At 41.0% G+C, this 24,591-nt stretch overlaps 1 protein-coding gene across 4 annotated transcripts; it reads right to left on the bottom strand.

The window, feature by feature from the left end:
- Positions 1-2,839: 2,839 nt before the first annotated feature.
- SIRT1 (sirtuin 1) lies at positions 2,840-23,536 on the bottom strand. Of its 4 annotated transcripts, XM_049809722.1 has the most exons (10): positions 23,019-23,040; positions 21,835-22,465; positions 20,247-20,363; positions 18,702-18,943; positions 17,188-17,340; positions 14,226-14,373; positions 10,935-11,014; positions 6,475-6,661; positions 4,615-5,175; positions 2,840-3,676 (listed from the first exon to the last, which is right to left on the bottom strand). In XM_049809722.1, the coding sequence occupies exons 4-10, from the start codon at positions 18,912-18,914 to the stop codon at positions 3,354-3,356; spliced, it is 1,665 nt and encodes a 554-aa protein (XP_049665679.1). In that variant the 5' UTR covers positions 18,915-18,943; positions 20,247-20,363; positions 21,835-22,465; positions 23,019-23,040; the 3' UTR covers positions 2,840-3,353. The 4 variants fall into 4 exon arrangements, with proteins under 4 accessions (XP_049665679.1, XP_049665676.1, XP_049665677.1 ...); XM_049809719.1 differs by lacking the exon at positions 21,835-22,465 and having other exon boundaries at positions 23,019-23,536; XM_049809720.1 differs by lacking the exon at positions 23,019-23,040 and having other exon boundaries at positions 21,835-22,782.
- Positions 23,537-24,591: the final 1,055 nt, after the last annotated feature.

Here is a 24,591-nt window from a genome sequence, read left to right as displayed (position 1 = left end):
CTGTCAAGCTTTTAAAAACATTGTGTATTTTCCATAATCAAACCCAGCAATTAAAAATGTACTGGATTCAAGATAGACCCATAGAGAATACATTGCCATTAAGAAAGAAAATATTACAAGATTTAAAAATATGGACTTCTTTTATATCGCTTGAAATGTTTTTGCAAGGTCATTATTGTGTCTGATGCATCAAAATAGGCTGAAAGGGGGCTGGGGAATGGCACCGTCTTATTAAATGCTTGTATTTTGCTTTATTTAATGCATCTATTTAATATAAATACTAACATGGTTAAGATGCTTTCATAGGATGGTAACACAAATGATGAGAAAAATAAGTCATCTCCCTTTTTGAGGCTGTACAAATTACAGCTGGAACTGAACATGCTCTTTTGTGCTTCCAGACGAATTTCATGTAAGAAAGATGCTGAATACTTGGGGATGACGAAGAGCTGCGATAGCGAATGTTTCCTCATCCCCATCCTTTGCCTTGTGATTGTTTTAAAGAGTGTTGTGTTTAAGGATGACAGCTTCACTACAGGGAAAAGATAGTGTGTGAAATGGAGGAATAAGGCGACACATTATAGTTTGGGGTTCCTCCTCCATTCAAATCAAGTTGGCAAGGATACGAGAAAGAACAAAAAGCAGAACTTCTTCATCTAGATGTTGAAAAAGGTGCAGCTGTTTTATTCCACAGGAAAAATGTTTTCAGGTCCTCTCAGAGTAATAAGCAATTGATAGGGAAATGTTATCTCTGTAAAAAATTCTTAAGATTTTTAATAATTTATTTCATGTCTTGTGAGTTTTATAAATTTTTTTATTTTTTTTTTTCTTAATACAAATGTAATTTATATTTGAGGGATGGTGGTTCAGAAGTACAGTGGCATCGTCAAAATAGTAAGGTGTTACATAGTGGAAACCACTGAAACCGGGCCCTGGCCTCCGAGGGCCAACAGGAGTGGAGCTTTGCAGGATCTGGGGGGGTCGGTACAGCCGTAGCCCCCCGGGAGGCTGCGGGACAAACCCGAGACTGCCCCAGCCAGCCCTCTCTGCAGCGGGGCTTCGGCTACGCCGGGCGGGGGAGACCACAGCCCAAAGGGAAAACGGGGCTTTACCCGTCGGCAGTGCCTGCGTGAAGACGAAACGCAAGTGAAAGACTTGCGTACGCGATGGCAAAAGGTGCCCCGAGAAGGTTCTCCTGGCCGTGGCTGTGCAGGGCTGGGGTGGAAGCAGCGCGTACCGGACACGGAGGAAGCTTTGGGCTGGGTAGAGAAAGGGCATCGGAGCTGCAGGGTACCAGAACACCAGCAGAAATAAACGCTCTTGTTCAGTAAATACATCCGAAGTTAACGTAGGGTTTGAAAGGAGAGAAGTAGTTTTCTAAAGGACACCGCTGCACTGTGGTTTAGGAGGCCGTTTTACCGACGACAGGGCAGAGTACCTTCCTTCAGTCAGGCTTTTGGGGGCAGATGATAAAAAAGCAATTTACTATATAATGCCTCACATTAGCAAGGGTATACCTTGACTTTATAGGGCATCTTTTGTTAAGTTTTTAAGTTCTAACTAGAAATTAACAGAAACCAGAAATCAAATGACGATTTTAATAGACTTTAGAACAGAGTGTACGAGTATAAAACACTGGTTTTGTATTTCAAAAGTTGCAGGAAGATAGCCAGTCATTTTAAACAGTCTTCTACAAAACATATGCCAGTAGATTACATAAAAGACACTATATACAATATAAAAGAGCAGAAAACAATCCTCACTGTAAAAATAATTTAAAACAAAGTATTTCAATTTAAAATATCTCCTATAGCACAAACTAATACATTGTGACATGCAAGTGAAAACTAAACATATTGCGTTCTTTAGTGTAGCCAAATAAGAGCTGTATTAAACTTGGACAATGAGACAACATGCCAACATTTTCTGATGAATACAGGAGGCTGTTCTTAAATATTTATTAACTGATGTGTCTTATGTTCGAAGAACAGCGACTATACATCTTCCAAAATGTAATAAATATTAAAGCAAAGTATATGAATAATCTACATCATAGAATTCATTTGGGCCAATGTTGAAAAAGTGGTTTATAGAAAAATGCTGTTTCACTTACTACTGCACTGTGCATTTTTACAAAATAGTTCTAAAGGCTTGGAAACAATCTGCACTTGAAAAGTTGCAACGTCCAGTTTTAAGGCAGCCTAGCACTTGAATCTACGATGTAATAATTAGAGTAGCTGCTTTGCTTTTAATATGCAAGGTGGAGCTAGCAGGTGGAAGATTATTTTCCCAACCGGAGATGTGACCTCAGAACAGCGTCCTGCCTGGTCAGGTTATGAATTTGTGTTTTATCCACGCAGCGGCATAAGCAGAGGCTCTCGCTATTTGAGTTAGTTGCTCCTGGTTTTGTTGCATTGGGAAGTATGAAGGAAGAGCTCATCTTTTTGCGCCTTCTTGCGTGCCGGTAGAAACGCTATTCTGAACTCAGCCTAGCTTCCACATTAGAGCGCTGGCAATTTATCAACTGCTGTTTTTAATGCAAGCTGCTATGTTTGACTTCTGCGTGCAACGTGAAAAACTTCTACCGTGGGGGATCCATTTTGTTTAAAATGCCGGTATTGTAATTGCGAAAGACCCAATGTCAACATCGCTTCATATCCACAGGAAGCATGAAACTCGGTAACCCAAGCGTTTTCACAGCGCTTCTTGATCAGCCTAAAAACCATCGGATTTCTCAAGTGCTCACTGTCTTGTTTCCATTTAACTACCTACTCACATTTAAGTATGTCTCAAACATACAAAGAAACTGTTAAAGCAAAAAATTAGCTGCCACAGTAGGTCTTGGAAAATGCCAGTGTTTAATGACAGACTAGGTGAGAATGAAAGGTTTAGCAGAAGCGTAAGAAGGTTTTAAATAAACCAAACTGTTACAAAGCAAGAGGTGTGAAAATACCATTCTTTGGTCTAAATTAGCTGTTCCCTTTATATTAGTTTAACATTCCAATGGCTTTTTCAAAACTGTTTAAAAATAATATAAGCTGAAATTCATTAAGCAAAAATATGTATTATATACATGGATGCCTGATCAGACAGATGAACTTAAAAGTGAACATAGTGACAATTGTTTAGATATTCCTAGTACCTTAAAAAAAAAAAATGAGTTAGTGTTGAGAGCGCAGTAATAGAATTTTATTGAAAAAGGTAAAAAACTAAGCATGAAAATCTGTTTTAGTTATTTATAAACACTACATCCTTATGTTTTTGTTGCTCTAAATTCAGACGTAAACATTCATTCTGACATGCCAAAGCTCCTAATGCTGGTGGAAAGTTCCTGTAACCAGTCAGTGATCACTTTACAGCTTGTTGCTCGGATGATCAGTCCCTGCAGCTTCGTTTGTATAAGCTGATTCATCAGCTGCCGATTCATCTTGTTCAACTCCATCTTCCCCGAATCCAGGTTCCTCTTCCCTTTCAGGAGCATCCTCATCCTCTATGCCATTGTAAAACTCTTCGATCTCACTCTCATCCTCCACATCTAAGCTCTGACTACGGCATGAGCCGCTTTCGCTACTACTCCCGCAAGAACTAGAAGATATGATATCATCTTCAGAATCTGAGTATACCTCAGCACCGTGGAAAATGTAGCGATTTGGTGGTAAAAATAGATACTGAGTACCTGAAACAGAATTCCAAAAGTCAATAAAAGGCTAAAATAAATGATTCCTACAAGATCTTGCAGACTTCTGGTTAGAAGGCACCTGCATATATGTATTTTCAACAGTGAAACCTAACTGACAAATCAGATTACATTAGAAACGCACTTATTTCAATGTATGTGTATTTATTATGAAGCACAAACCAAATGCTTCACTCGGCACTCCTTCTCGCCCCTCTCTTTAACACAAAAGAGCATTTAAACTTTAATGTCTAGCAGCTTTTTTTCATTGGTACAGGTATTCACAGCTACATTTCCATTACTTGTAGCAGAAATGGAACCCACTGCACAGAGTATTTGACAAAGTTTAAAAACAGCCTTTGCTTCAGAAAGCTGCAATTTAATACCTGGCTCTTCATCCACAATGATTTTCTAGTGTGAGAACTCCTTACATCAGTTAAGAGACTGCATACTGGAAGGCTTCCTTGGAAAGTCTTAAAGTTTCCTTCCAAACATGCCCGGCTCCAGCTGTGAGATTTGCTTTTTAACTCCTATCATGGACTTCATCTTTCAGTTCTACTGCCGTACCAAATTATGACCTAGTGCGACCAGCTTCTTAACACCTGAGGATCCAATTAACTTTTCTGAAAATGCATTTGAAAATGTTAGAAACTGATTTAGTTTTTGGTACCTACCTTGAACCTCCTAAACTTTGATCTTTTTAGGGAGTATGTAATAGCTGGTTATAAAACCTATTATGAATTACAAAAAAAATTCCTATCGGCTTCTCTAAAAGAAAGAAACGATACAGCGATGAGTTATGTAGACGCTTGTCTGAACAAAAATAACCAGCAAAACCCACTGACTCCCTCAAGGGTAACTTATGTATTGCTTTAAATAGGTCTAAAATAAACATCTTGTCCAAAATATGGAAAATACCGGGATGAATTAACACTTACCATCCAGCCTTTTGCTAATCTGTTCTTTTGCAGATCTGTTTACCCAGCACTTCCTCAATATCTCATTTTTTTCTTTGTTTTCTCCGTTGTTAGATCCATTTTCCTTCATTGTTTCAGAGTTCATTAGTTCACTAGTAGGATTTTCAGGGTTTTCTGACGATGTCTGTGTGTCCTGAAGCTTTTCGTCTGCGCAGGTCCCTTTAGTTTCTGAGGCAGGATCACAGTTTTCCACCTTACATTCAGCTGGGTGTTCTGAAGACACCACTGAAGTATCTGGTGGAGTCATTCTTTCTGGTGAACTAGAGCCTTCTGAAATGTTTAAAGGGGTAGGCGGTAGCTCGGAAGAGTGCATTTCGAGCTCCTTGTGCGTTCGTGGAGGCTTTTCTGTTATTTCTGAAAGTTTTACCGAGTTGTAGCAAAGTTTTGTATATTCGCTACCTAGCCTTTGACATAATTCATTAATAATAACATCACAGTCTCCAAGAAGCTCCACGTCAAAGTGTAGATGAGGCAAAGGCTCCCTATTAATTAAGATCTGAGGCACTTCGTGGGGGATGGAACCTATATATAGAAAAAAGAATTTAAAGCTAGTCCCTTCAGTTTTACTTTCAGCAAAGATCTACTTAGAAAGCTTGACTCCTCAGACTTCTCTTCATACCTTCTCCGGTAGCCTGTCTGGACTTTTCCCCCTGTGGTTTTTTTTCCCCAGTAAAAAGTGGAATCTCAATCACTGAGAAACACATGCACAGAAATATTGACTACAGCAATGTTTGGTCAAGTGTAAAAAGATTACTAACATTAGTACTATAATCTCTTAGAAGAATTACCTTGATTTTGTGCATTCATTTTATGTACTTACGTGCTCATGAAGAACATACTGCTGGTAAATGACATCCCCTTCACTAGGTCAAAATATTTCCACGTACAACTTACACTGTACAGGGTTGCTCAACTCATTTCTGACATTTAGGCTTCCAAAACCCACCAGTTTGGTAACCTAGCATCGATTCCTCAGATAACCAACTAATGAAACCCAGTTCTAGGGCACAGAAGGAGCAATGGTTTGTGTAGTGGATCCTCACTTTCCAGTCCTTATGCATTTCCCATCAGCCCAAACACCAGGCTCTGCCTCGCATATAGCAAAGAGGATGTTGCTACAAGGGCCACGGATGCAGTACTGTTCCCAGTTAATGGCAGATGCTAAGCACGTGTCCTCCTCGGGCTTACACGTGAAGAGAATTTTTTTAGTACTAGTAAGTCTTGCATTCAGTAGGCAAACACATCACCTGTCATGGTGTTTTGTCAGCCTTTCTGAAGGGTGTTTTTCTATAAAGTATATTAGCAGAGATGTTTTTCCATATCACTTTTAAAAGCTAAGGATCCACATAGTGACACACTATATAATGCCCACTGTGTATCATTAAGTACCGACTTTAAAATAAGCTACATCTCAAGATACCTGATGTACTTGATCCGATTTTTTGATACTACGTTTAACTTTTTAAAGACGATTCCTTTCTACATCTTGCAAGTAACTCTGAAAGCATATTGCAAGCAGGGAGAGAAATGAATTGAATCCCAGAACAAAGTCATTCAAGTTTTAGGAGAGTAGTTTTTCAGATTATCATTTCATTATCTTGAGATCTGCCTGGAGTGTAGAAAGAGCACTTACAATTTCTTACTTCCTCTGTTTTGCATTTCAGCTTTACACAGGCGATGAGTTTTCATCTTAGAAAACTAGATGCTTAATCTAGTTTCTTCACTGAATCAAGCCAAAAGCATTTCTTAGAGCTCTTAACTGAGAATTTCATTTGTGATCCAAATTTTTGGAAGAAAATGTTACCGGAGATAGTCACTTACTTGGAATCAATGCTACTGGTCTTACTTTCAGTGAAGACCCAATGACAATAAGGAGATCAACTTCATTTTTGTCATACTTCATGGCGCGATGGAACTGCTCAGGTAAGTTCTCTCCAAAGAACACTATGTCTGGCTTCATGATAGCGAGCGGTTCATCAGGTGGACATCTGGGACATCTCGGTACAACCTGCAGTAGAACAGCTTCCATTACTACAATTCAAGGCTGCGCCCTCGAAAACATCACATTTTTGCAATTCACAGTGACTTATTTTGGCAAAAGACAGGGGAGTTTCAGTGGTATTTCCTCATTTCTTTCTTCTGTGGCTACACAGACAAGTACATTTTTTACTCTAGCCTGCAGCAACTGCACACAGAAATAAAACTACACCAGGAATAAAGAGGGAGTCAAAAGGGAGAAACCACGCAGATCTACACCACAGTTCTTACCTGGCAACTAAGCCCAAGTCCAGAAGTCAAGCTCAGCACCAATGAGTAATTACCTCCTATTTGATAGGAATATATTTTTCTTGGTTTAATTGGAGCAAAAACTTAGATTTCTCTATCAGTTTCCATTACAGGATCTGATATAACCCCCTTCCTAATCAAAGAATATATCGCAGAGCTTTACCCCTCTACTTTCTCTGTTCCTCCAAGAGGATATGTGTGTTACACTCATAAAACAACACAGCACTGTAGCAGGTGGCTGGCAAAAAGCATATGGGACAAGAACACAGGAAAGAACTTTTGTTTGGTCTCCATTTTAAACCTCTCCAATTCCTCCAAAAACAGAGCAGAATCCTCGTTCACTAAAAATGTGGACGAGAGCTACATTTGTAAAGAAGTAGGCTCCCTTTCCTCCTGAAATTGGAGGATTTTCTGACTTTTGGGACCTCTTCCAACACTTTCCTATCTTAAGACTTTTTCAGAGAGAAGAAAAGGAAGCAGGTGAGTGATATATGTACAGACCATACTTCAGTTACTACTGAGCAATTTTTCTTTCAAGTAGTTCAAGTCTTCTCAGCTGTAACGTTAAAATAGGATACCCCAGAATAAATCTAAGGAGCTAAGTGTGGCTGCAATCCTCTAGCAGTCATCACAAGCAAATTAGTCCTATGTAAAGGTGTAAAGAGATGTATATTACCTACTGTAATAGGAAAATATATGAAAACTGACATTTAAATGCATAACAACTCCCTCTTGTACAGAGAACATATACAGAAAAAAATAATAGAGAACTTAGAAAGTTTAAATCAAAGAACTAGTTTATGGATGCCTGCAGTAGGACAGAAGACAATGCTTTTCAAATGAGAAAACATCACAACTAAAAGGCCTTCCTCTAGTGTCAGAGGACCTTTCCCAAAAATTTAAGTCTTTGAACAAAGAATCCAATCCTTCTTTGACGGAAACCTTGTGGGAGGGATGCGTAAGAAGCAATATGGCACAAGAACTATGAGTTGGTATGGAGGAAAGCTTCACCACATACCCAAGCCAAAGAGCATCTAGTAACCCCACACTCAAGGGAAACCAACTAAAGAATTCCCCAAAAAGGAACAGATGGGTAGAATGAATCTTGAACTTTTTCCTCAGATCTTTACGTATTAGAAAGAGAGCTCATAACACACAAACAGCTTAAACTTTTCTGAAACTTTTTACCCCGCTGTCTCTTCCACTGATGTTAGTGATGCTTTTGCCCTTTCAGTTGGAAGCTTAAGGAGGGAAAATAATTTGCTCTGTATTAGGAGGAAGATGAAATGAAGACCTCTAACTTTTGGTTTAAAGAGACCATGTAATATTAATTCTGTTTCCATCATTTCTCACAGGAAGTCCAACGACTTGTGACTTAGCAGATCTCTGTAGAGCAACTGATGTCCCTATCAAATCATTTGAGTCACTATAATGGGCCCATAAATGCGTTTCAACACTACACTACTCACCAGCTTCTCTGCTAATCCTCAGAAAGGTCGTCAGTAAGGGGGAAGATCTATTCCAAGAGCTGAAATTGATACCAAGAAGTTAAAGCTAGATAATTGGCCACTCAATTGCCTAGGGTCCTCTTTCCCTCCAGAAGCAGGACTCCCCCAAAACCCCACCACCTCTGCTGATGTATTTGTCTAACGAAAGAGAAATGGAATTTCTCATTTTTGATATACAGATAACATCAATGAGATTAGTAAAGATTACATTGGCTTAAGAATGTCCAAGAACTGGTGCACGTTTTCCATTTCTTGGGCCTTTTCTTCCTAAATCTGAGACCTTTTCACTATATCTTGGAAACTGCCTAAAATAGTCAAAAGCAAAGTAAAAGTGATATTTTTAGAAGTGACTGACAATTGCTTTACTCAAAAGTTCTTTGTATGATTTATAACTGCTGCTGCTTCTCATCCAGAAGGATGGCTGTGTACAGCAACCAAGAGAAAGGATCACGCTACAGGGAAACTAGCATGTTATCTTGCAAGTGGTAAAAGAATGAAGAGCAGCAACAAGAAATCGCTAGTTTTCTAAGCAGATGATCTCAAACAATTCTCAGTCTATAATATGTTGAAAGGAAATCCTGGCAGAAAGATGCTAGCTAGACTCACTTCTTTGTGAAGCACTTACGGCCATCAGGGGACAGACCAGAGCAAAGGAAAGGCAGTATTTTTAGGGACAACTAAGGACCTGGGGCCACGTATAACTGAACTTCCAAGTAGTGGAGGGTAGCAGAAACTAGAAACTGGACTATCTATTGGGAGCCAGGTGCCAAACCCATTTTGTGAAGGAGGACTTGTTAGGGAACAAGGCTGTTGAAATGGACAGTGTTTTGCTTCCTAAGTATAGAAAAGGTTTCTTCTGGTATCTAAGGAACCAAATTCTATATTCTAGAGAGCCAAAAGAAAAAGAAACTGCATGGCACCGGTTTGGGAAATGCAGGCTACGGAATAAAGATAATGAGGGCAAATAGAACAATTTTTTTTTTTCAGGCATAAAGGAGGAAGGATCTATTTTCTGTCAATAGCTTTATTTCTTGTTGTGTGCAATTATATTTGGCAATAACCATATTTATTTTTCATTATGAAAATAATTCAGTATTACAGCTAGGGCCTGCCCTGGAAAGATATACCTGGCAACAGTACTGTAAGATTAGGGCTAAGAGATTGAGTGTAAAAATGGTTCTTCAGTCTCATCTCGGGAGTAAGAACCCTCTTTGTTCTCATTACGCATAAGGATTGCTACAGGCAGCTTCTCTCCATTTCCCCATGCTTCCATTACTGACCACCAGCAGGGACGGGCCATTGGGGCAGAAGTTTGGTTCAGCATATGAACATACAATGATTAAAGTGGTGCTAGGAAAAGGAGACCCGACCACTAACAATCAAACCAGAAAATTACAACGTGCTTAGGAAGGTTGTTTAGAACGAAGAAAACTAAAGTCCAGCCAGCTGGCTTTGAAGGTAAAGGAGCAGCAAACATCTGTAAGATAAAAAGTTCTCAAAAATAATATTCTTAATAGCAAAGTAAACCAGATTTCACATCCAATATTTCAGTGTTACAAAGCTTCAGGCTTACAAGATTCACATTTCTTACAGCTTTAACTCAAACATCTCTTCTGAAAGGCTTTCATCGAGTTCCATTTCAAATACAATACCTGAAAGATTTACATCCCTTCCATGCTTCTCATCTAAAGTTGAAACTGTGGACTCCAAGCATTTACCAAAAAACCATGAGCCTGCAGAAAAGAGTCCCTTCAGTTTGTATAAACAAGGTATTTTTGATCAGAGAATCATCATCTCTGTTCCTTCAAAAGAAGGGGAAGAAGAGCAAAGAGGGTCTTGCCAAGCCAAAAGTTAATCTGCTCTGACAGAGCAGCACTAACTCCTGCCTTGTCCCTGGGGCACTTCACAGCCGGATGTGGGGAGTTCGGAATAGGGAATAGTTCAGAAGTCCTAGAAAGCAATGTCTGACATCTCATTTGATCCTCTTCCTTGCAGAGGCTGCTCTGTAGTTAGCAATTGCTCTATGCATCATCTACTGTTTAAACATTTTTAATATAGGTAAATGCTCAAAGAGCAACTGATGTTATAAATGGTTAAGGAAGCTTTCTCAGTGTGACTGTGAGTTCAGATTAACATATAACAGGTATAAATCCAACTTTCTACTTACCATTTTAACCTCTGCTTTTCTCAGAGGTGCCACTAAAAATGGACTCTTATGGTTTTGTTCTGCTTTTTCCCCATTACCTAATTTTTGCAGTATGGTATTTGAGTATAGTTTTAAATACTAGAGGAAATGCTAAAATACAGATAGGCACTTTTATGACACATGCAAAGATATGCAGCCTTTTAAAAGCAGATCTTTTAAGCAATCCAAGCGTGGTGTTTTGGGTTTGTGGTTGATTTTTTTGAGAGAGAGAATGAGAGAGAGAGAGAAAGAGAGAGAAGTACTTATTAGAAAGCTGCAGTGAGTTGAAATAAATTTTTTACCTGATTGAAAATATCTCCTCGAACAACTTCACAATCAACTTTGTATTTACAGATCAGGCAGGAAGCTGTTGCAAAGGAACCTGAGGGGAAAAACCCGTATGGTAGAAATAAGGATTTTTCAGTCATTCAGATATGGTCTTTTTGCCCAAGCTGTTTTGACACAAAGGCTGTTATGTTGCAGTGCTATAAAAATTGGTCATTAAAAAGTAATGTAAAATTAAGAGAAAATACTTGTACTACTAAAAGTAGTTCTTCTAGATGTTAGTCAGAAGACATCTTGTTTTAGGAAAAGCGATATGCCACATGCATGTCAACACAAACTATATTGTGTCCTTTCATTCCCCCAACTCGTGCAAGCATATACAAGGAGGGGAGAAGAGAACCTTCCCTTCTCCTCTGCACACAACTAACAGTAGTGCTGACAGCTCCGCAAGCAGCAGCAGCAGAACATGAGCCCACATGAACTGAAGAAACTGTAGGGCAAAATAACTAAGAAAATGCATTAGTAAAGACTTCACTATAGGCAACTAAATAGCAGCAGTGTTCCTTTCAGCAGAAGTGAGAAGTTACAGCTGTATTGTTCAAATTGAAATACTGCTCTGAACTTGGCATCCAGCTTAGCTACTGTGTTGTTTAGTTGGCAAGACCATCTTAAGTTCATTGCTCCATCCAGCCACTTGGTAGCTCTAACCGGCCTGTTTCTGAAGCAGCTGAAGGTGATACCCACGTATCTGGTAGAACATTCATGTCTCTATCTGTCTAAAGGGAAAGCTTATCAGGTGGCTAACACACATGAAAATACACAGTGTGGAGTCATTGTGGCAAACTAGAGCAGCCTTTTGGTGCGTACGTGTCCAGGAGAGGTAAGCCTACAGGGCCTTTTATCTGTGCAAAGAATAATGCTAGAAGTTGACAGAATGCTGAAGAATAAAATAGAAAAATCGACAGATTTTCTCCTAACCATGAAACAAGGGGTTAAAAAAAAGTAAAATTGACCCTGCACTGCAATGTGTCACTCGTACAGCAAAAGTCTGGAACTCTCCAATTTCTAATGGTGCTATGAGAGCAGTAAGAAAGCCCTGTGACTGAGTGATGTATAGGGAGGTACAAAAGTCTCCCTTCAAAAAGGAAACTTTTAGAAAGGAAACCATCAAGATGTTGAAAGCTTTGCAGAAGCTAGGAACAGCTAAAAAACTGGTACCAAAACTCTACCTGGACTATTATTTTAAGGCACCCAAATGAAAGATGTTTTCTGCTCATAACCTACACACAGCAGCCAACCAACACTTACACTGCTAAATGAAGGGATTCTGGGGCTAAGCGCAACATCAAAATATGCTTTGAGGATATTGTATCTGGGTAAGACAAAGACAGCAAAAGCACAGAAAAACTTGGAGCAGATAATTTATGAACAACTGGCAGTTCAGGTCTGCTAATCACAGCTGGTGTGGAAAGCGCACAGCTTCTAAAACGCTTGCTCAGCATTGCGATTCCCAGAACTTGAGGGATTCCAAAGACTACGAGAAGCATGACAGTTACTTGCTCATAGTAATAATCTAGGCCTTTATACAGTGTGTTAGGGACATGTCTGTCAGGTAGCAGACCTAACCCTGTCTGAGGCATCTGTTGCTACCTACTTGCAACTCTATTATGTGAGTTATTTTTCACCGTCAGAAGGACTAGAAGTTATGCTGCCCCACGCACGAGGCGTGTAGCCAGCAGGCCACTGCCTCTGATCATTCAGCTACAGTAATAGCACGAAATATGACCTAATTCCAGACATGTTGGTTGAATACAATAGCCATTTTAAATTCAGAAAATGCATCTAGGATACAGTAGTTTTCATAATAGCAACTTTACTGTAGGTCTGCAGTGTGAAATGGGTTCCAAGGTTCATACACAAACTCCCCAAATCATTACAAGGGTCCTTCTCATTTGGCACACTCATGATTAACTTGCCATTGACACAGCTAGGCAAAAAAAATAGAATAAATACAGCAGTATGAACCCGTATGTAACAGAGTTTCAGTTTCTCTTCAGCCACTACCATTAGTCAACTAGCATTTGTTGAAGAGCAGCATAACCATATGTCAGATAAAGCTTGAATTGTTCAAAACAACCTTTGCTAATTTTTGAAGGCCTCAAAGTCTCAGAAGTCCATAGCATGTTATTAAAGAATCTTTTTAATTTAAAATCAACTTATACAGGACATGGTCTGAAATCTAATTACTGTAGTGTGCAACTGAAAAAATGGGAAGCTTGAGCACGGCAGTGGCGTGCAAGAACACAACCGTGGAAGGATTTCACGGTAAATACCTCATATGGAATGACAATCAAAAGAAAATACACGACACACTAAGTACAAATGGAAACTAGCACTAGATTTGGGTTATTTGACAGGGAGGATTCTACTGTGTGCTGTTTGGTCACCACAACAGAGCACCATGTTTGCTCTGTCTGAAAAAAAAAACCTGATGAATTTGGTACTGAGCTAAGCTTTGTAAAGAACAAAACCAAGAGAGTTTGGTTCCTGGAAAAGGTGGAATTATACAGACAGGTCTTACAAACATGCCAACGCTGCTTTTAAACAATTTATTTGCTAGAAGTCTACTAAAGGATCCAAATGTGCATTTTAAGAACTAACTTTCTGCGTCCTTTCCTTAAAAATGAATCCTTGGACTTTTAGCTTGACCTTTGCAAGTCCTTGGAAATGGAAAGCGTATCGAGCAACTAATTAAGAGATTCCACTTAATTTGGTATCATAATTGCAGAATGCATATGACACTGAAGGTGTAACAAGATGATCTTCAGTTGAACTGAACTGGCGATTAATCCACCATATTTTAGACACAAGATAAAGTCACTGAAGTGAAGTCAGGGTATTTTACGATTTCAATGGAATATAACCTAAATAAAGAATCAGGTAGCAGCCAAACTCTTATTTCATTGATAGACAGTGAGAAAGACCTATACAAAGAAGCATCAAATACATTTTAAAAGTTAAGGTCTAAGCTTGTGCAAACAGGGTGTGGATCTTCACTGATACACAAACACCACCATTTATCAAGCATAATTTCTGAAAAAAGTATTTCCTCTTGAAACACTTCTGATTTAAATACTTAGGCTACCTAAAAAAAATTTTCAACATTTTAAAAGCAGAATAGTTGTTGCCAAGAGATAACCAATTCAAGCAAAAAAAAAATTAATTCCAATAGCAATTACCTTGTCACATGCACCAGTAAAAATCATTCCTATACATAGAACAAGAAAAGCAAAACTAAAAGCACTAACCATGACACTGTATTATCCTTTGAATTCCTGCAACCTGTTCCAATGTGTCTATGTTCTGAGTATAGTTGCGAAGTAGTTTTCCTTCTTTATCCATCAAAGCTATGAACTTGTGACAGAGAGATGGCTGGAATTGTCCTGGGTAGATTTCCTAGGGAATTCAAAAGTACATTAGAAAGTGTAAATGGATACACAATGTCTTTATTCCAACTGCAGCAATTCACACAGAGCTAAATATTATCAATAATGATTATGTCAGCAGTTAATGTTGTCACTTCCTTCGCATTTTGCCATTTCTCTCAGATCCGACTCTTCTTTCAACGGCTGAGCTTCTGATCATGGCAGGATGAATTGCTCCATGCAAGCTGGTATTTTGTTCTTCACACAGCATAAAAGCAAGGTTTAGATCTTTTTTGGTTTTGAAAATTATGAAATAGGAAAGCTTTTCTTCCTTTGAAAGTGTCAAGTAACGTTAATATTTGTTATTAGAAACATATACGGTTTAACTGCAGTCTGAAAAAAGTTTAATGAGGAATTTGGATTCTGGTCTTTCGGTTTGGGATAAGCAGTTTTTCCTCCTCAACATTATTAGCAGCTATTCCTACAAGTTGGAAGCTCAGAAAGCAGAATGGCATTGGATATAAAGCGGAAGACAGGACACTCAGAGCAGCTTTGCCAAGTTAACCAGTTAACAGCAGTCATCAAGTTAAAACCATATGACTTAGCAGAGCAATTCCACTGTGTCCGATAGGTGCTTAGCCCTTCCATTAGATCAAGGTAGAGGAGGTAGGTATATCCAAACAGCATATGGAAAAAACCAGGCACGTTTGTAGAATGATTTGATGTTTGCTCACAGTGAACAAGGAGCCTGCTAAAAGGAAAAATTAAACGTGGGCACCCAGCTGAAAGCTTCACACTAGGAACCTCTGTCTAGAGTCAACCACCCCAGGTGGTACCTCTGACTGCTGTGCGACTAGGAGGACTTCAGCAGTGGCACCACCACTCCATTGCTCAGGAGCAATTATTTAGGGGAGGAACTTGAATTCCAGACCCTCTGCTCTCCAGTCACTCTCTCACCACTGAACAGCAACTGGGCTGGAAGCTCACCTGGGAAAGCGAGGCTTTTTTACAGAAAAATGCAAGAGTCACTGGCCAAAAGAAAGTTAGCAAGAAGGAGGCTGCTGCCTACCTTTACCAGTAGATGCTTAAAGCTGAACCAAAAGTTCTAGCACAACAGTGAACTGTTAAATTAATATTTGTGACATCTCTGCCTTCAGCTACCATATCGCCTATTACCAAACAAAAAAGACTTTTTGAAAGCATTTGTTTTTCCCAAAAATATTTCAAGTTACTCATAATTCTGAAGCTACGTGGGTCTTTGGGGTAACTGCAGCAATGTTCACTGATTGCTTGTAGTGCTATTATCTAGTTTATGACTATGCTATTACACAATTAGAATCAGATATTCTTGTAGTCCTAACAGCTTATATATCTTAGTCTGAAGAAGCATGACACACATTCTGCCACTGAGCTCTGCAAATTTATTTGACTGTTCTTTGCCCCTAGAATTAAAGGAACTTAAGATCTCATAGAATAAGAAATCAATATTCTAACTGAGCTGACAGACAGAAAAGGAGAAGGAGGAGAAATTATTTTAGTAAAAAAAGTATCAGCCAAACTGGATTTGGACTATTCTGGTAAAACCTGTGTACAAACAGGCTTTAAGTAAGTTGTTTTTTTTTTGTTTGCTGTGAGATATGGGTTCTTTGGTTTTGGGGTTTTTTTTGGGGGGGAGAGTGTTGTTGGTTTTTTTGTTTGTTTTGCTTTGCTTTTTTTTAAATGTTAAAAAACCCAAGGAACTGAGTATACTGCAGAGCATCAAAATAAGTTAGTATCTGGACAGGAGGCTTTCAGAGAAATCCAAGAAGCTGAAGAATGCATTGATTTTTCTTTTCCAATCTTTATAACACAATAGAGCAGTTGTATAAATTGTAAGCGAAGGGAAGAAAAAGTGGGCACAACTAGTAGTGATTGATTTTCACAAGTCATTACTGGTCCTATAGTAATTCTTATAACATCTTTGTTTTGATTTTTTTTTTTTTGTCCTGAGGAAATTCCAGACTAAATGCAATTATTTTTTTTGTCTGTACATATGTCTACAGCTTCTACAATTCCTTCGTGTCTCAGATAAGTACTCCCTGCTTTTTAAACTGTTTAATAACACTAACATCTTTCCAAAAACTGCTGTGTTCTCCCTTTTAAATGAATACAATCCCTGCAAAAGGGCTTTAATTCTCTAAGATGTACAGATCCTTATGAAAGCTATATCAAAACCTGAAACGAGAACAAACTTATTAGTGCATGAAACTGCTTTAGTCCTCTTTACTGTAAATACAGTGATAAAATGTGAATGTATTATATGACATTGAAGAGCATGCCACAGCATATCAAATTCAAATGTAGTTTTCCACATTCCTCATGTGCTGGCCAAAAGTTTCTCATATTCTTTCATTTTTCAGAGAAAGTAACAGCAGCTAAGATTATTGAGGTTTGATCAAATAACTACAAGTTTTTATTTATCCTCTCTGAAATTGGAGACACTGTCTAGAATGGTTGTATATATAACGAACTTATAACAGGAACAGTAAAAATGAGCTTAAAAAAAGAGAGAATGTTGCTAAATATTTCTAATAAGGATAAGATGTGGTTGCATACAATGACTGAAGTAACACTGAGGATACAGAATTGATACATTGCAAAGACGTGCCCAAGGAGAGTTATTATGCTACTGAATGAGGTCTCTCACTAAAGTAAATTCAATATATCAACATATTTTTCTATCTTGTTTATAAAAAAAAGACAAAGATACCATTTTGTTAACAGAATAGTTTTATACCTGATTGATGCGTTTTAATACTGTTATCTGTCTTTACTGACCAAGATAAGAACTGTTGGAAAACCATACCTTTGCAAACTTAAAAAATGGCCTGGGATCCTTTCTGAAGTATTCTATATCAAACATTGCTTGAGGATCTGGAAGGTCTGGGAAGTCTACAGCAAGGCGTGCATAGATGCCATCTCTTGATCTAAAGTCAGGTATTCCACAAGACACAGACACCTGAAATATATTTTTGCAATCTGAAATAAGTGAAACTACATATTCGGCTATAGAGTTGCTATGGTACAAACTATTTGGGAAACCACACTTCTGTATGCTCACAGTGCTCAGAGACATTAAGAACAAAACCAGTCTGGGTTCTCTGTATTTATTTTTCTTCTTCTTTTTTTTTTTTTTTTTTTTTTGTGGACCAATGTAACAATTCCCAAATCACAAGCAGGAGAAACAGCACAGAAACAAAGTTTGACAACTGGACAAATCTGTACAGGCAGTAATAGGACACCAGGGCTTATGTTTACTACTGGAATTTTTGTGAGAAGTGAACAAAAATTTAAAATACTGTTGCATTAAATTTGATTAGTAAGTGTTCATTGATCTGCGAACTTAGACTTGGACAAGGTGGTTGGGTTTTTTTCTTTTTTGTTTTTTTTTTTAACATGTTAACACAGTAACAGAATAGACTCTTACTTTTGATGAATAAACCCCTTTTGATAAACAAACATTGATAAACAAACATTGTTTATCAAAGCATTGTAGTAGTCAATAAAGACTAAAATTTATTGTCTCAGACTACCCCAAAATACTGTGGGAAGAGGAGGAGAAACAGGTGAATGATAGCAATCATTGAAAGAGCAAGATTCGGTAATAGAAGCAGCAGCGCTTTTCTGACAAGCTGATTTGAATCGCTTATCTTTTCTGAATGGCATCACGCCCTCTGTGTATGAACAACAGAAGCAAAAAAATGATCGACTTTTCATGATCTGGTACATGGACACAAAGCTGCAAATGTGCAACAGTTTAAATACGTTCTTTAGTAAAACAGTAAGTAATCTTATTACCATCATAAGAGTGGCACATGTTAAAAGTAAAATTCAGTCTACTGAAATCTAATCAAATCTGCCTTATAACCCTCCCCAACTCCTTTCTTTTTTCTTTTTTTTCTTTTCAAGTCCTATTCTTCTAGTCCCTCTAGCTCCATCAGGTATTTTAAGAGATCCACTGACATTTTGTTTAAAAAGTCATTACCTTTGTTTCAAATTAAAAAATTACTAGGATAGAAAATGTTCTGAAACAGGTAGGTGTGATCTTATTCCATAACTATTTTGCATGGAAGCAACTGTATAAGAGTTTAAATGTTTAAGAATATTTTCTTATAAGAGAGATCTTGTAATTTCCAACTTAAGCTCCAGTCTTGCAGTGTGCATCGTTCTAGCGGAAAGCTGTGCCTCCTCTTCCCATCTAGCACAACTATTTGATTATGAACGCTGCGAGGGTCACATCACCTGCATGCTGTAAAGCAGTGGATAAGTATTTAACCAACTGTCTACATATTCTCTCACTGTCATTGCAGCAATACATACCCCAGCTCCAGTCAAGACCATTATTTTTTTGCATTCTTGTAAAAGTTTCACAGCATCATCAATAGTATTAATATCTTTTCGTTTTTTTCTTTTTGGTGGTTCTGAAAGAATGTTTATAACTATTTGCCACAGTGTCATATCATCCAGTTCAGGTGGAGGGATTGTTTCGGGTAGCAGGTCTTTCAAAATTGTCCGTGGATCTGTACCTAACATGAGATGCTGCTGAACAAAAGTGTAGGGACCTAAGAAAATAAAAAAAAAATACAAATATTTAAAACTGAGTCAAGTATTTCAGATGATTACCATCATCATCCCATTTGTTAATGCTTCCTACTACAATTTTATTAATCCTATTTAATGCTTCGTTCATCAAAACCCCTGTATGTTTTGGTCTAAATTCTGAGGTGATAGTATAGCTAGAGTTTTTACTTATTTATTATTATTTTTCGTAATGTATCTCCATTTTATGGCTTCATTTGTATTTTTCCAACATTTTGTAAGGTATTTACAGTAATAAGTTGAAGACAACAAACGTACATATACTTTCTAGTCATATTATAAAACATCCCTCTAAAGATACAAATAGAGCCCACCAATCCATGGATTTTTGTTGTTCTTTTCACTGTCTAACACTAATGATTTCAGACATGACCTCCTAAAGCCATCAAATCAATCTTTCCAGAAAGACTTGAGATTAGAGCTGTAGAATAAAACCAGGTAAATCTTAAGAAAGTAAACTAAGAGGACCCAAATAGCTATCACTAAGGCTAGCTACAATACATATAAAGAAAACAATTGTTATATATTTACCCAAAAGGTACCAACAGTGATCCTATAACGAGGGATCAGCAAAGACAACATATGGGCAGATTTTAAGTGGAATATTGTGTTATCATAATGTGTTTTCTTGCTGCTATTCTTATCAATACTGGGAAAATGAATGCTGTGGTATTATCACACCTGCGTAAAAGACCTCAAGTCCCAGCCCCACTGCACCCTGGAAGCCACTGCCCCACACAAATCACCAGCGACCTCAGCAGTTACCTTGCCTCTGTGCGACACAAGAACTTTCTACTGAGTTCCTAACTGTCTTGCTTAACTTATCTGTTGCTAATATGCAATATGTATGCAGACTAATAATTCCCAAACTGACATAACACTTAGGACAGTGAGCCCTACAGATTGGCTAAAATCGTGCAAGAATCATCTTCTTGTTCCTTAAAGAACTAATACTAAGTAAATAGGCTAGAAATATGCCATAAACCTGTTCAATTTAGCAAGTCTATGTGTATGTTTTTAATATGGATTGTGGCAGGATTTCTATACAAAAAAGACATTGACAATTTGAATTAAAATAAAGCAAGTGTAAAGAGGTTCATTTTTAAACTCCTTAAATAACATACAGAGTACAGTCAACAACTCTAAGCAGCTCAAAAGCAGCAACTGCCAATTTTTTTGCAACAGAAGAAATCACTTGAAGACCGGAAAGAATTAAGTAACTGTTCAAAGGCAGACAGCATCCGAGAATATTATATAGGCTTCTACCTATACGTGGTCTTGGGGTCCAATCACTAGAACTTGCATGTGAGGCTCTGTCATCTTCATCACTATCACAGGAGTGAAAACCATTGGCTATGATTTCATCACTAAAAAGGAAGTTATCTGCAAGACAGCACAACAATGATGGGTTACACTTAGCCAAACGGCACAGATATATATTAAAATATATGACAAAACCTAAAATTGCATGCTTTTAAATTTGATTGCAACGAATTACAAATAGGCAGTTTTGTCACTTCGATACAGAGAACTTCTACTTTTTTTGAGTTTATCGATATGCTTTCAAGCCTTCAGTAGAGTTACTGCAGGATCTGCTACCTTAATACTGGGCTTCAGTGGGCTGGATGTTGACCTTAGTGAAACTTTCATTCTATAAAGTGCTGGGCATTAAGGAACTTGTATCTTAAAAAAAGATCCAAATGCTTTAAAAGCACAACTAAAAATTCCTTTCTCCTGCAATTCTCACTTCATTCAGCTCACTGAGAAACTGGCTAAAATGAAAATGTGTCACCATTAATAGACCAATCTTTGACTAGGTTTCAAGAGCATAGCATTTTAAAATAAATAAATACACATTTGAATACAACTAAGTTACAGAATTGTGTTGGGTTGTTATCTTGCAGCTGAGCTGCAATAGGCGACCACATACATACTTGTATGATATTTCAGTTACGACAGAAAACGTGCTACCTTGAACCACCTTAACCAAGTTTCTCATCCATTTTACCCTGCAGTTGGGTTTGGCTTACAGTACTTCATAGTTACTGCAGCTCAGCTCATGGCCTTAAGCCAGAGAAACTCAATCTAACTTCATCACGTATCTAGATGAAGGAGTCCAAAGAAGAACGAGATACTTGTCTTACAGCACCCGTTACTAAGCTAACATTTAAGGGGAAATCTAAATTTTAACCTGAACAGCTTATTAGAATTTAAACTTTTTCAATTGGCTTTATTAAAAATAGCCACAGCAACTGTAGCTTAATTTGTTGAAAAATCTAAGACTGCCAACAAAGGAGAGCAAGTTTCAGTCATGCTCTCTAAAGCAAAGAATCACTATACTACTTTTCAATCTCTACTTGAATAAACCCCTACAATATTTTTGCTGTTACTTCACTTTACTCTTAAATAAAGAACACCACAAAACACCATCTTTTTTTTATTCAGAGATTGTGTTGTCCTGTTCTTTCCCTTGTTGGCATAAATATTTTATTCTGATTAGAATGGAAAGAGGTAGAGGACAGAAATTTGCTTTTGGTACTTGCTGTCTTGTTCTTCTGAGACCACAGGTGCTCACTGACATTACTATTTCTTATTACTAATCTACGTATTTACAGCATTTCACTCCCATCTCATTATGCATGAAGTCAGTGAACATATTATCCAAAAAGCATTATGAAGAAGAAAAAAGTTGATTAGTACACATCAGTAAGCGTGAAGTGCCAGTTTTACTAAAACGACCTTTACATCTACTGTATAAAGAACCAAAGCTTATGTTGTTAAAGACTCATCATATACAGGTCAGATTGTATTGTATTTAAGCAACACTGTGACAGACACAAGTAGGCTAAAGTACCGGTTTAAACTGTAACACTCCCTGTGAATTCATTCCATTCCTCAAAGGACTAAAGGGAATGCTTGCCAGAACTAAGCAATGCACAGCAAAACATGCCTGAGGATCTGAGTAACTGGAGCAAAAAGGCTTCACATGAGGCACTGATAAGAGCTCGTTAGCTTTACTCTTGCACTGCTCCAATGAAGTTTTTAAATACCGAGGCTGTTCCAAGCTTGTCATACAGCTCTGTTCCCTTCTGGATTGCTTTTGCACAGGCAGAAATTTTTTTGTAGAGTTTTTACTATGGAGTTAAAGGTAAAGAGCATCTTTAACTGCATTCCAGGACAAAACGGAAAGACTGTACTGGCAGAACGCAGTATCTTATAGCTTTTAAGAAGTCTTTCCGAAGCACAACCTTAAAAACCAGGACGAACAACAACAACGAAACCCCTCAAAAGCTATCCGTTTCAATAACGCAATGCAAGGTACTTTCATACCGATACGGCCCAAACAGTGTGCTTCGAACACGATCCGCAAAGGAGCTTTTTAGAAGATTATAGCTTAGTTTTGTGCTGCAGTCACTGAAATCTTAACCAAGACTGTAACTTGAAGTCATTTAAAGAATGGTTCAAGACTGCCGCTCCTGCGCTCTCTGTAGAAGTTTCCAAGAAACAGAAATAAAACGACTATCGCGGCGGAAATTGTGAAAAGGAAACGGGGCTTATCGTTTTTCACTTTTAATAACTTGTTGCCAGCAACACAGCAAAATAAGCGTTTTCAGAGGTGAGAGCCGAGTCGATCTCCTTCCACGAAGCCCACCACAAGAAACACCCGGCTTTGACGGGGACCGATCAGAACTAGAATCGATTCGGTTTGGAAAAAAAGGCACGCAGCTGCTGGCTCCAGCTTGCCTTCAACCTACGGTGGACGAGGCGACGAAAGGAGCCCCGGCACCGGCCCCCGCCCCCCGCCCCGGGCCCCGGCAAGGTGAGGCCCAGCCTCCCCGTCACCCGCCCGGTACGGCTGGGCCGGCGGAGCCCCCGGGCGGCCGCCGCGGCGAGGCGCCCGCGGGGCGAGCCCGCGCGGGGAAGGAGGGAGGGAGCCCGCCGCGGCCGGGCCCGCCTCCCCCCGGCCGTGAGGGGGCGGCCCGCGGCCCGTCCTCGCCGGGCCGAGCGGAGGGAGGGAGGGATGGATGGGGTCCTCACCGGGATGCGGGGCCGGCGCCTCGGCCGCCCCGTTTGAACGCTGCGCCCGCCCGCAGCCAATGGCCGCCGCCGCCGCCTCCGCCGCCTCTTCGCCGGGCGCCGCCTCCGCCCCCTCCCCCCGGCCCCGCTGCCGCGGCTGCGGAGGCGGCTCCGCCCGGGGCAGGCCCCGCAGCCCGGCCCTATTGTCCGCGCCGCTCCAGACCGCCGCCGCCGCTTCCTCGTCCTCCTCCTCCTCTTCCTCCTGCGCCGCCGCCCGGCCGCCGCCATCGGCGGTCACGGCCGCCGCCTCACCCGGCGGCTCCGCCGCCGCCACGGCGGCGGCAGCGAGCGGCGGCGGCCCCGAGCCCCGGTCCGGGCGCTGGGCGGGCGCCGCGCCCCGCCCGCAGCCGCCGTCTTCCGAGTCCAGGCGCTGGCGCTTCGGAGCGGGCTCGGCGCTCTCGGCCGCGCCGCCGGGGCCGCCGTCGCACGGACGGAGGAGCGGAGTCTCCTCGTCCGCCATCTTGGAGTAGCAACCGCCGCCGCCCCCCTCCCTCCCGCCCGCCCGGCGCAGCGCGCAGCAGCGCCTCCGCCACAGCCCCCTCCCCCACCCCCAGGGAGCGATTTAAACCCGCCACGTGACCGCGCCGCCGCCCACGCGGGCACCCGCCCCGCGGAGGCAGCAACAACAACAAACCGGGTCACGTGAGGGGGGGAGGTGGAGACGGCCGGGGGGTTTGGGGGGGGGGGAGAGGAGGCGCTGCCGCCGTCACGTGACGCTCGTGCCGGCTCAACCCTTGCGCGGCAGGGCGCCTTACTCCTCCTCCCTCCCCCCCTTCCCGCTCGCTTTACGCACACGCCCCCTCGCGCCATGGTGGTTTCTCGTCACGTGGCCGCGCGTCCCCGCGCCGGCCTCGCCCTGAAGGGGGCAGGGAGCGGCACGGCCGCCGCGGCGGCGGCGGGGGGGGGAAGCGTTATGGGCCGGTCCGGGCCCGGCTGCCGCCGCGGCCTCTTCCCCGTTGCGGGGCGCGGTTCGCAGAAGGGACGGTTGCCGCCTGCCGCGGAGGGGTGCCCACCACCGGCGGGAAGGGGGAACCCCGTCCCTGTGGTGCTTGTTCGTGTCCCGTCCCCCCCTCCCCGCCCCGGGGTCTCACCCCGCAGCGCGCTCTCCCGCCGGGACGCCGGTGGCAAATGGCGGCTCCGTCGTGGCTTCGCGGGTGTCGGTATTCCTCCCATCGCAAGGCCCCTTTGAGAACCCCCCCGGGCCTCGCCCGTGCAGGGTATCAGTCAGCGAACGCGCCTTCCCGAGGAACAAGCGGTGTTTCCTGGCACGGGCTCCACGTTCCGGACGCGCTTTGTCGGGCTGCGCCCGGTGAGGTGGAACCCGCCGGGGGAAGGCTCGGGCGGGTCTCCCGGGGAGCTCGTTTGCCAGTCGGGTAGCGTTACCGAGAGGTTCGTAGCGGCTCCTCGTTCCCTGTAAGCACAGAACAGAGCTGAGGGTGAGAAGAGAAGTGTTTACGGGATGACAGCTTCTCCGGGGGAGGTCGGCCTGGGAAAGGTTTTGCACCTGCAGGTTCAGCTTTTGGTAGGGATGCTT

This window comes from Accipiter gentilis, chromosome 9, assembly GCF_929443795.1.
Source record: "Accipiter gentilis chromosome 9, bAccGen1.1, whole genome shotgun sequence".
NCBI classification, from domain to species: domain Eukaryota; kingdom Metazoa; phylum Chordata; class Aves; order Accipitriformes; family Accipitridae; genus Astur; species Astur gentilis.
The sequence above is the reverse complement of the archived record's forward strand: the minus strand, read 5'-3'. Positions and strand labels throughout refer to the sequence as shown.

Excerpts from the sequence above, each read along its gene's own strand:
- SIRT1 (XM_049809719.1), bottom strand. The coding sequence starts at position 23,517 with ATGGCGGACGAGGAGACTCCGCTCCTCCGTCCGTGCGACGGCGGCCCC. Across the intron at positions 17,341-18,701 it reads TGGTCTTGACTGGAGCTGGG|GTGTCTGTGTCTTGTGGAAT; the intron begins GTATGTATTGCT and ends AATATATTTCAG. Across the intron at positions 14,374-17,187 it reads CATTTTTTAAGTTTGCAAAG|GAAATCTACCCAGGACAATT; the intron begins GTATGGTTTTCC and ends TGAATTCCCTAG.